The sequence below is a fragment of the Chiloscyllium plagiosum genome, unplaced genomic scaffold, assembly GCF_037043375.1.
Source record: "Chiloscyllium plagiosum isolate Xiang-an unplaced genomic scaffold, Cpla_swu_hap1 HiC_scaffold_45, whole genome shotgun sequence".
In the NCBI taxonomy this organism is placed as follows: domain Eukaryota; kingdom Metazoa; phylum Chordata; class Chondrichthyes; order Orectolobiformes; family Hemiscylliidae; genus Chiloscyllium; species Chiloscyllium plagiosum.
The window spans coordinates 9817839-9830229 of NW_028270183.1; the positions used below are offsets into that span (position 1 = coordinate 9817839).

General features: G+C 40.9%; 1 protein-coding gene across 2 annotated transcripts in view; it reads left to right on the plus strand.

The window, feature by feature from the left end:
• The window catches only part of rtbdn (retbindin), a 64168-nt gene extending 59584 nt beyond the window's left edge, over positions 1 to 4584 (plus strand). For both annotated transcript variants that reach the window (XM_043694923.2, XM_043694920.2), the window contains exon 6: positions 85 to 4584. In XM_043694923.2, the coding sequence (XP_043550858.1) occupies positions 85 to 354 (270 nt within the window). In that variant the 3' untranslated portion in view covers positions 355 to 4584. The remainder of the gene's footprint in view (positions 1 to 84) is intronic.
• The last annotated feature ends 7807 nt before the right edge of the window (positions 4585 to 12391 follow it).

Here is a 12391-nt window from a genome sequence, read left to right on the forward strand (position 1 = left end):
AAAAAAAGCACAGTCTCTAGTCAATATCATGAAATTGCTGGCACATATGGCTTAATGGCTTTCTTTATTTTATTTTCTTCCAAGATGTACAAGAACGGAAAAGATCTGTGTGAGAGCATATCTGGAAGTTCTTTCAAGGTCAGATCCTGTAATTGCCTGAACATGGACGAGAATGACGAGGAGGTGATTAAAACCCTGATGCAGGAGGATAGCACCAAGGCTGGTATTAATGGGGAGCTCCCATGCAAAGAGAAGCGCAGCACTCGGAACAAGCTGAGGCGCTCCATCCGCACGCATTCACTTTTCGTGGAAGACATCGATGGCAGTGGAAGCGGGTTCCCGACGACCGATTAGTTAAAACTACGGTTGCTGTCTCTCTTTTGTTTTGCATAGTTGCTGCTCCTGTTAAAACCTACTCCTTGCTGTATTTACATTGATAAATATTCCAGAGTTAATACTCACCATCCCAGTCCTCTTTATTCTCTATTCTCGCATGCAACCCATCTACATTTCAATAAACTCCATCAAATTCCCTCCTGATTTAAGTCCAAAGTCAACCAAAGCACCATGAATGAGAGTTCAGAGAAAGGAAAAAAAAAATCTCCTGTTCTTCTTTCTATATCCTCACATTTTCTTTCTCACAAACTAGCTGATTCAGGATTAAGTTTACAGCCAAGTCAATATTTTAGCATTACTATCAAGCTGCTAATCTCAGCAGTGAAAAAATGATGCCACACCATCTTGAGTCATTAAGCTGAGATGTCCAGTGTCCAAATTTGGTATCTTGGCTTCCATTAGACTCTACCGAAGAAGTAGTCAGATATGTTTTATCCATCAGTTCCAAATTACCACCACCTAACTACATATTGACCATCATCCAAAAAAATAACACAAAAATAGAGAAGGATGAATGGACCTTTTAAAGAATGAACTTTTAGCACGAGTTAGACAGTAATGTCATCCCATCAGGAAATTAGACATACGTAATGGGCCTTTCTCCATCCCGAATACAATTCTCGGGTTCACATTTTAATCCACCGAGTCATTCCCCTACACACAACTTGTGTAGATTCCTTCAAAAGACACATTCCTTAAGTCAAGACAAATGACTCTCTGCAAGTTCAATGACCAAGTAGATCAAACTTATGGATGCAGTCCCTAAGTTGTGAAGGACAACTCCAGGTTGTAAACCCAATCTTACAACTGACTCTGACCTCCTCCGTGGACTGGAATGGCTCTGGAACCGTTATTTTGGGAGGAGTAATTGAACATCTAAATTCATGTAAACATTTAATCCTGTAAGAACCAAATAAGAAGTTGTCAAAGAAACTTAACAGCAGATTCTATTCCAAATTGCTATCATTCTTTTTGCTGAGTTTAGGAAGAAATATCTGATAAGATTAGGATTTGGTAACATTGTACTCCTATTCTCTCGTTCCTTGTTTTGCAGTCTAAAAAGTTAAAGTTACCTGCTCACAGCAATTCCTCACTTCATTTTGAAACTCTGGATCACACCTCTGAAATAATTTTGCCAGAGAAAACAGACTCAATAATATATAAAACGTATGACATTAAAATAGAGAACTAATCCAACAGTATGCAATCACTTCACTCAAAGTTCCAAGTAGCACTGTCATCTCCATTCCCTTTGGGCATGGTTTGTATTTAACATATAATGTTTGTGATAAGAGAAGGAACATTTGGGACAATTCTCAAGCCACCTGCGCTTTCGCAGCAAACTTTTAGATGCTACAATTCTGCAGCCCAGTTTGTGTGAAATTTGCTTGCTCTGATCCTAACTCCTACTATTAGGAAAGAGGAGAATTTATATTTAGCACTTTTAACAATTGCTGTAAAATTTGAGTTGTAGACCACCATTTGCTTGGGTCACATAGCCTATTACTGTTGGATAGGTGGTGGTGTGTGTGTGTGTGTTTGTGGGGGGAGGAAGCAGCATGTGAGTAATAGTCTAATAATAGTCTATACATTGCACCTTGTATTTAAAGAACATATAAGCATTCATGAAGATATAGTTTACTTGCTGGATTTTACATTTAGACTTTCTTGCTTCTGAAATGGTCTTGAGATTTTTCTGTAAATTTCTAATAGAAATTATTATAGAATTAAAAGGATGCAATGACTATGGAGTACTGATAGCTGTATTAAAATGTAATTTGGTGATCATTTTCAGAATGTGTGTTAAAATGTCATTGTAGCAAATCTGAGCAAACATAAATACAGGACTGGTGGTGTAATGCCATACATTGCATAACAAATTCATAAAGATACAGACATGTTATCCTGACTAGAATACTATTATGCTGTATGAACAGAGATTTTACAGAATGGATGAGGGTGACATTGTTGATCAGCTATTTATTAATTTAAAAAAAGTCAACATTTGAATCAGTCCTCCTGAAGGCAGCAACTTATGCTAAAGTACAGTGCAGCGCCTACCAGGCACACTCACTCAAGTGACCATTTGTTCATGTGTAAACTTTAACCAGGAATATTGGCACTCGACTTGACTGAGATCTGGGTACAGTAGGAAAGGAAACTGAAATCAGTAGAGCAAAACTGAAGATCGGATATCTGAGCTGATTTCTGCCAGTCCCCCACAACCTGGTCTTAGCATAGGGCGACTGTGGCCAATTCTGCCAAACCAGTCAACTTAGCTTATGGCTACTTTACAACTAAATATATGCACGTGGCCCAGCAATTGCAATAGAAGAATGTTTTGCTATTGCAGATGGATCAGTCACAAGTGGTGCATTATTGCTGACATACCAGTTTGCATGAATTGGGATACAAGGTGCTTCTATTGGTACCTAAAGTGATAATTCATAAGTTGCCCAACTGTAGTTAAGGGTTAAATATTTAAACAGGACATCTGTCTTCCAAGTGGTATCACTTCATAGAATGTGTATAAATGAAATCCTTGATGATGATACTGATCCTGTATGTACTGGCTCAGCTTTTGGATCCTCCATGTTAATCTTTTAAAAAATATTTTATCATCTTCATTTGATAGACAGGATCAAATGAATATTAAATGTTTCTAAAACTATTTGTTAAAAAGAAGTCCATTATTTTTCCTCCACTGATTGTAAACTATAATTCTTAGCTGTTGCTGTACCATTACATTTCAATTTACTTTTCATTAATCTTACAATAAATTCACCCTTACCAGAAGGTGAATAATTTGGCTTAGCATCTTCTATGAATTGTGTCAACAATAACATGGAAAATGTCAGCAGACAGACTGCTTCATTTCTCCACTTACCAATTAAAGAAACAGATCTTTTTGCCTTGCCAATCCTGCCAGAGACTTGACTGATGTGGTAATCTAATAAGTAACTTTCTGCAGAACAAGAGAACATAGAAACTTATAAAATTCAAAGGCCCTTTATCCGCCAAAACTACATCAACACGAATTGTAATATTGAACAGAAATGGGCTGATAAGCAGTAGACGTTTGGCCTAGCAAAGAGATGAATTGACCTTGTTAAAAATTAGTTTGCTCCTTCTTTGCAGGTTGCTTATACTTTGAACATGCCATGTCAGTTGGTTTCAAAAATACTTAGTTTTCTTGATAATGATACAATTTTTCTGTTCGGAGCATAAATAATAAATCAGCAAGACTAGAAATAAAGCAAATGAATGTTTTGTAGCAGCTTGTTTCGTAACAGATGCAAAAGCACAGGTGAAAGTTTTGGCTGAATCAGTTTTTTGCGGGCAAGCCTTACAAAGAATTTTTTTGTCAACTTTGTATCATGTGGAACTCCTGACTAGGAAAGGGAAATATAGATACAAAAGATGGGTTGAAAACTTATCCACTTCTGGCTAGACGCAATAAATTAATCATCATTTTCTGTCTCCTGCACTGCGTCAGTGTTGATATGGTGATGGCTCTGGCTTTACTGACAATGTTCAAACAGAGTAAACCTCTCGAGGTCCAAGGAGAAATGGGTCTGTTGACTAAAGATTGGACCTCCGCCATGCTGGAGCAGAGAATGTATGACCCTATTCTTACCCTGGCACCATCACCACCCCTTTTACACACAATATACATATGAATTATCAATTCTCCTGCAACATTAGAAACTATAGCAACTAACGTCAAGAGTCAATGCATTGATGCTGCTTGCTTCAGACTACATTCTTACCAACATACAGTACTCCTATCTCACAATAGGTTAGCCACAAATTACTGCTTCCTCTCTCCTCTATTCTTTCCTTCACCCCCTTTCCAGTCAAATACATTTAAAATTAAGAATTAAATAGAATTCATTGCAGTCTCTTTTGTATTTTAGGCACTGTTCCTGCCCCGTAATGTCTCGTATATTTGGTTTTAAAGTCTGTTTATCTTTCTGTGGTGGATTGTAAGGATCTGCTGTGGATTTGGTCCCTGTGCACAGTGTGCTGTAAACAGGATGTCCTCATATAAACGGATAGTGCGCTTTTTTTGTCTCTGCTTGTTCTATATTTTTATTAACCAGGTTATCTGTCCCTGTAACTACTGATGTTGTGCAATTCTACAGAAATGTGAGATTTACTAATAAAATGGGAAACACGGTGATAAAATCTCTAATGTCACTAAGTCTCATTTATGTTGAGAAACAAATTTATTGATACTCTTTGAACCAGACCAAGTTTCACAGTTAAGGTTTACACTTATAGTTGTGTTAAATTGCACAAAAGATTTAAAATGTTTTAAAATTCATTCACAGGGGAGCGTGTGTTACTGGCATTTATAGCCCCTCTCTAAATAGCCTGAAAAAGCCCATGTCGTGCAAGGTCATTTGAGAGGATTGTTAAAATCAATCTCATGCAGTTCAGGAATCACATGTAGGCTAGACCCGCTAAAGATGGCATATTTCCTTCTCTGAAGGACAACAGTGAACCAGATATGTTTTATGACAATTTGGTAATTTTATGGTCATCATTACAGACTTATTTAATTATCTGAATTTAAATTCCCCAACTACTCTGATAAGATTTGAACCCAGTCTCTGAAATACTAATCCAACAATCTTTGCAGGACAGTGCCCATAACACTATATGCTGTTATTAGTAATACATGAAGGGAAGCTACAAATCATTCCCTAAAATATATCTGCTACACTTTTTCCAATTAGTTTTCTCTCTTTAAAGATCTTGGACATGGTACCAAGTGAATCACCCTTGTCCAGATGCACAGGGGTAAAAGGAAAGCTTACATAAAGTCTTAAAGATGTAACGTCCTTCTGCTTCCTGCTTACAGTGCGAATTACTCAGCAGCCCATTTAGGCTAGTGAAAATTAGTTCCTCCAGCCTCCATGGCCGAAGAGCTGTAATTATTTAGGGCTATGATGAGACCATAACTGGTAAGTAATCTACAGTTCCAGACTGTGAACAGATTTCATCAGAGCCCATTAGTTCCAGTTCTGCAGAGAAAGAGGGATGCCACTAAGTGAGAAAAATATGAACATCAGGATTCTGGGGTCAGCAGCAGAGAAATTATCTTGTGCACTGACAGTAAAATGTCTTCCAAGAAAGAGAGAGGCTTGCTTAGCATAACATTAACACATCGGTGTGCAACACTGCAGCAGCATACTGCCCCACACTTTGATTGCTTTTATTAGGTTTAATGTACCGGTCTGAAGTTGCAGAAACTGATTGAGGAAACATCTGCTTGTGAACAGTGATATCCACTAAACATGACTGTCAATAGGAGAGAGAAAAATGGCCTAGTGACCCAAGACACCCTGCGATGACTGAAGCTGCGAAAGAAAAGAATGCATTCAGGGAGAAATTAATACTAAATTGTTCAAGTCTGATTACAGATTCATTTTTATTTCATTAGATTTTTAAAACATTTGAAAGGAGGCAGCTCCAGGTTAAAAAAAAAATTGCATTTCAGCATCTGTATAAAAATGGATAGAAGAATACAGCGCAGTACAGGCCCTTTGGCCCTCGATGTTGCGCCGATCCAAACCCACCTAACCTATACTAACCCACTATCCTCCATATACCTATCCAATGCCCGCTTAAATGCCCATAAAGAGGGAGAGTCCACCACTGCTACTGGCAGGGCATTCCATGAACTTACGACTCGCTGAGTGAAGAACCTATCCCTAACTTCAGTCCTATATCTACCCCCCCTTAATTTAAAGCTATGCCCCCTTGTAATACCCGACTCCATATGCGGGAAAAGGTTCACACTGTCAACCCTATCTAACCCCCTAATCATCTTGTACACCTCAATCAAGTCACCCCTAAACCTTCTTTTCTCTAATGAAAACAGCCCCAAGTGTCTCAGTCTTTCCTCATACGATCTTCCTTCCATACCAGGCAACATCCTGGTAAACCTCCTCTGCACCCGTTCCAGTGCCTCCACATCCTTCCTATAGTATGGCGACCAAAACTGCACACAATATTCCAGATGCGGCCGCACCAGAGTCTTATACAACTGCATCATGACCTCAGGACTCCGGAACTCAATTCCTCTACCAATAAAAGCCAGTACGCCATATGCCTTCCTCACCGCACTATTTACCTGGGTGGCAACTTTCAGAGATCTGTGTACATGGACACCAAGATCCCTCTGCTCATCCACACTACCAAGTATCCGACCATTAGCCCAGTACCCCATCTTTTTGTTATTCTTCCCAAAGTGAATCACCTCACACTTAGCTACATTGAATTCCATTTGCCACCTTTCTGCCCAGCTCTGCAGCTTCTCTATATCCTGCTGTAACCTGCCACATCCTTCCTCACTGTCAACAACTCCTCCGACTTTCGTATCATCCGCAAACTTGCTCACCCAACCTTCTAACCCCTCTTCCAGGTCATTTATAAAAATGACAAACAGCAATGGTCCCAAAACAGATCCTTGCGGAACACCGCTAGTGACGGCACTCCATGAAGAAACTTTGCCATCAACTACTACCCTCTGTCTTCTTCCATCCAGCCAATTCCTAATCCAAACCTCCAACTCACCCTCAATGCCATATCTCCGTATTTTCTGCAGTAGCCTACCATGGGGAACCTTATCAAACGCCTTACTAAAATCCATATATACCACATCTACCGCTTTCCCCTCATCAACCTCCTTCGTCACCTTTTCAAAGAATTCAATAAGGTTTGTGAGGCACGACCTGCCCTTCACAAAACCATGCTGACTATCCTTGATCACATTATTCCTATCCAGATGTGCATAAATCCTATCCCTTACAATTCTCTCTAAGACTTTGCCCACAACAGAAGTGAGACTCACCGGCCTATAGTTACTAGGGTTATCCCTACTCCCCTTTTTGAACAAGGGAACCACATTTGCTATCCTCCAGTCTTCTGGCACTACTCCTGTAGACAAAGAGGACATAAAAATCAAGGCCAATGGCTCTGCAATCTCCTCCCTTGCTTCCCAGAGAATCCTAGGATAAATGCCATCAGGCCCAGGGGACTTATCTATTTTCACCTTTTCCAGGATTTCCAACACCTCTTCTCTACATACCTCAAAGCCATCCATTCTACTTATTTGTGACTCAGTATTCACATCGACGACAATGCCCTGTTCCTGAGTAAATACTGAAGTATTCATTCAGTGTCTCCCCAATCTCTTCCGCCTCCACACGCAACTTCCCACTACTATCCTTGACTGGACCTATTCCTACCCTAGTCATTATTTTATTCCTAACATACCTATAGAAAGCCTTAGGGTTTTCCCTAATCCTACCGACTAAGGACCTTTCATGTCCCCTCCTTGCTGCTCTTAGTTCTCTCTTCAGGTCCTTCCTGGCTACCCTATAACTCTCAATCGCCCCAATTGAACCTTCACGTCTCATCTTGAGATAGGCCGCCCTCTTCCATTTAACAAGGGATTCCAATTCCTTATTAATCCACGGCTCCCTCGCACGACCCTTTCCTCCCTGCCTGACAGGTACATAATTATCAAGGACACTCAATATTTGCTCCTTGAACAAGCTCCACATATCATTTCCACTCTTGCCTTGGAGTCTACTTTTCCAAGCCACACATCCTAAGTCATGCCTCACCGCATCATAATTTCCCTGACCCCAGCTATAACTCTTGCCCTGTAGTACACACTTATCCCTCTCCATCACGAGAGTAAAAATCACCGAATTATGGTCACTATCCCCAAAGTGCTCACCTACCTCTAATTCTAACACCTGGCCTGGTTCGTTACCCAGAACCAAATCCAGTATGGCCTCACCTCTTGTTGGCCTGTCTACATATTGTGTCAGGAAACTCTCCTGCACACATTGAACAAACACTGACCCATCCAACGAACTTGAGCTATAGCTTTCCCAATCAATATCAGGAAAGTTAAAGTCCCCCATAACAACCACCCTATTACTGTCACTCATCTCCTGAATCACCTTCCCTATCCTTTCTTCAATGATTCTAGGACTATTAGGAGGCCTGTAAAAGACTCCTAACAGGGTGACCTCACCTTTCCTATTCCTAACCTCAGCCCAAACTACCTCAGATGGCAAGTCCTCATCCATCGTCCTTTCCACCACTGTAATACTATCTTTGACAAGCAATGCCACACCTCCCCCTCTTTTACCCCCACCTCTGACCCTACTAAAACATTTAAATCCTGGAACCTGCAACAGCCAATCCTGTCCCTGTTCTAGCCATGTCTCCGTAATAGCCACAACATCGAAGTCCCAGGTACCAACCCACGCTGCAAGTTCACCTACCTTATTTCGTATACTTCTTGCATTGAAGTATACACACTTCAAGCCACTTTCCTGTTTACAGGCACCCTCCTTTGAAATTGATGCCATGTTCCTAACCTCCCTACACTCCAGGCCCTGCACCCTGAAGCTACAATCTGGGTTCCCATGCCCCTGCAGTTAGTTTAAACCCCCCCCAAGAGCACTAGCAAACCTCCCCCCAAGGATACTGGTGCCCCTCAGGTTCAGGTGTAGACCATCCTGTTTATAGAGGTCCCACCGTCCCCAGAAAGAACCCCAGTTATCCAAAAACCGGAATCCCTCCCTCCTGCACCATCCCTGTAGCCACGCATTTAAGTGTTCTCTTTCCCTATTCCTCGAATCTCTATCACGTGGCACGGGTAACAAACCAGAGACAACAACTCTGTTCGTTCTAACTCTGAGCTTCCAACCTAGCTCCCTGAAAGCCTGTCTAACATCCTCCTACCTATGTCGTTGGTGCCAATATGGACCACGACTTCGGGCTGCTCCCCTTCCCCCTCCAGGACCCGGAAAACACGATCAGAGACATCACGTACCCTTGCACCTGGGAGGCAACATACCAAACGTGAGTCTCTCTCGTTCCCACAAAACCGCCTATCTGTGCCCCGAACTATCGAGTCCCCAATTACTACTGCTCTGCTCTTCTTCACCCTTCCCTTCTGAGTAACGGGGACAGGCTCCGTGCCAGAGACCTGAGCCCCGTTACTTACCCCTGGTAAGTCATCCCCCCAAGTATCCAAAACGGTATACTTGTTCTTGAGGGGAACGGCCGCAGGGGGTCCCTGCACTGGCTGCTTCCTCCCAGTCCCCCTCACTGTCACCCATCTATCTGCCATCTTTGGAGTTACTACTTCCCTATAACTCTGATCTATGACCCCCTCTGCCTCCCGAATGATCCGAAGTTCATCCAATTCCAGCTCCAGTTCCCTAACACGGTCTTGGAGGAGCTGGAGATGTGTGCACTTCCTGCAAGTGTAATCGGCAGGGACGTCGATGGCATCCCTCACCTCATACATGTTGCAGGAGGAACATTGCACTGCCTTCACTGCCATCCCTCTAAAGCTAACTTTTATTTTTAAAAAAACTGGGTCTAAAGAATACAACAAGCAAAATTCAGCACTTACCTACTTACCACAACAGATGTTATTATTAGGTTAGAGGAGGAGGGCGGGTGGGAGGCACTACCCGTGTAGTGCCTCGGGTTCCTCTCCTTAACTTATTAAAGCTTGTTGGGTCTGGTGTTGTCTGTGTACTCACTGTAGCAGATGGGAGCTCCTTAATTTTTACTTTCATCTCCAAATCTTCATTTAAATATACTTGAGGTAATTTTCATAGAACACAATATTAAATTGCTCACCCAATATACTCCTTGCACAATTATCTTTTATGCTCAAGTTGTTAGAAACCAAAATCTGAAAGGTATGTAATTCATTAAATAGCCCTGGAGTTTGCGGTCTTCATTCCAACAAAATTGTTAGCGTTCCCTGTTATAACTCTACAAAAACTGATAAGACGGAAGGAATACATTAATTTGCAGAGCAACATGAAAATGCAGCAGTTGGTTCAAGTGAGCTACTCTTGGCTGCACTGTAGAGATTCAGATAGCCTGATATCTATACTAAAAACCATGATTTGCTGCAACCTTCCCACTCAATGTCATTTGTTTCACAGTTTAAGATCCTTAGAAAACCTTGCACTTTGATGGATGACCTGCAAAAAGCTGTTGAAATGATTCTGATTTATAATTAATGATAAATGCCCTTTCTGACCCAAAAAATCTAAGTGTTATATTTGTTGATTGCCAAATTTCTCCATATCAAAAAAAAAATCCATTATTGCACAAAAGTGGACATCTTAATTAAAAATGGAGGCTACTAAGTGACTGTGACATCCTGGTGTACCTTTTGAGAACACTACATTGCAAGTGGTACCATACTTGTTGGAATCATAGCTACCATCGACCAGAACATGATCATTGGTTAATGATTTGGTTGGATGTTATAGGTTGATTTTTAATGAGTTACTATTGGTTAAGTGAGAGCCAGATAATCACAGGACAATACTTGAGAAGGGGTGTACTTTGATTGGAGGCTGTTCAGAGATTACTAGACCAATTTAGGAGATGAAAGGTTTACTTTACAAGGAAACATCGAGGAGTTGAACCTGTATGCACTGGAGTTTAGAAGAATGAAAGTTGGGGCCCTCTTTTCACCTAGTGATAGAGTCCTTGGTTTAAGAACCACCACTGCCTTCCAAAGGCATGTAATAACATTTCTGGGCAGGTTGAAAAATAGATTAAATTGAAAGAAAAGTGATCTGACTAAAACATATACAATTTCAAGGAGGCTTAATAAGGTAGATGCTGATAGGGTATTTCCCCTTTTGGGGAAAATCTCAAACCTGGACACAGTTTAAAAAAAAAAAGAGGTTTTCCAGTTAGGGCAAAGATGAAAAATAAATTCTTGGCTGAGGATCATTAGTGTTTGGACTTTTCCTTAATGAGAGGTGGAGGCTGGGTTGTTGAATATATTTAAAGCTAAATTGATTATCTGCAGGGATATGTAGAGTTGTGTGTGGGAAAATGGAAGGCAAAAATTTGCAGTTAAGGCCATCATTCAAAACAACCATGGTCTGACTGAATAGTGCATCAAGTTCAAAGTGGCTGAGTGGTTTCCTGCTGTTCATAATATTTATGTTCTCACGTTCATTGTATCCATTTAGTTGGTACCAGATTTAAATTACTACTGGAAAGGGAAAAGCATGTCTCAGATTCATGCAGACAGCTTTCTTTCAGACCAGCAATTAATGACTACAAAATCCAGGCTGTTTTATGCTGCTGCCAAATAATATTAATTATGTTTAAACATACCAATACACATCAGTGTTAAGGTGTACTAGTGGCACTGCAATCACCAGTTTAATGTAGTAAACCTATATCCCTACAGGGACACAGAGCAAGCAACCACTCAGCAGAAAGAAACAACTTGATTTTATATAGCACATATTAAAAAGTCCCAAGGTGCTTTAGAGGAGTATTGTCAAACAAATTCAACATCAAGCCACATAAGGAGATGTCAGGTCAGAAGACCACAAGATTTCTGAAAGGACTACATTTTACAGTGCGTCTTGAAAGGAAGACAGAGATATGGAGAGGGTTATGGAGGGAATTTCAGAGCTAAGGCCCTAGCAGCTTAAGTCATGGCCACCACTGGTGAAACAATAAGAACAAAAGTGATGCAACAGAGTCAAAACTAGAGGAGAACTGCCACCTCAATGACCAAACCAGATCACGATTATAGCATCAGGTTCACTGTGGTAACAGAGTTTACTGTCTCAGCCGCACGATCTGCAATGTCAGTGTCACTTTGCCACAGTTCATACCAGTCACACCTCCAAGGCAGAGGGATCAAACCATCCTACAAGATCTCCAAGCTTTATCTAGCCTCTTTTTTCAGTATATCACTGCTACTTGTTTTATCTCCTTTTTAACCTTTATCATGCCCTTCAGGTTCAATGTCTAAGAGGCTGCTGCACTATACTCTATCATCGTTCCTACAATGTACACATGGACTGAGGTAGACAGTAAACATGCTGCTCCAATTTATATAAATACAAAAGTGAAGTAAGAGGAGGATATGTAATTCAAAGAAAAACACAAAAGTTAC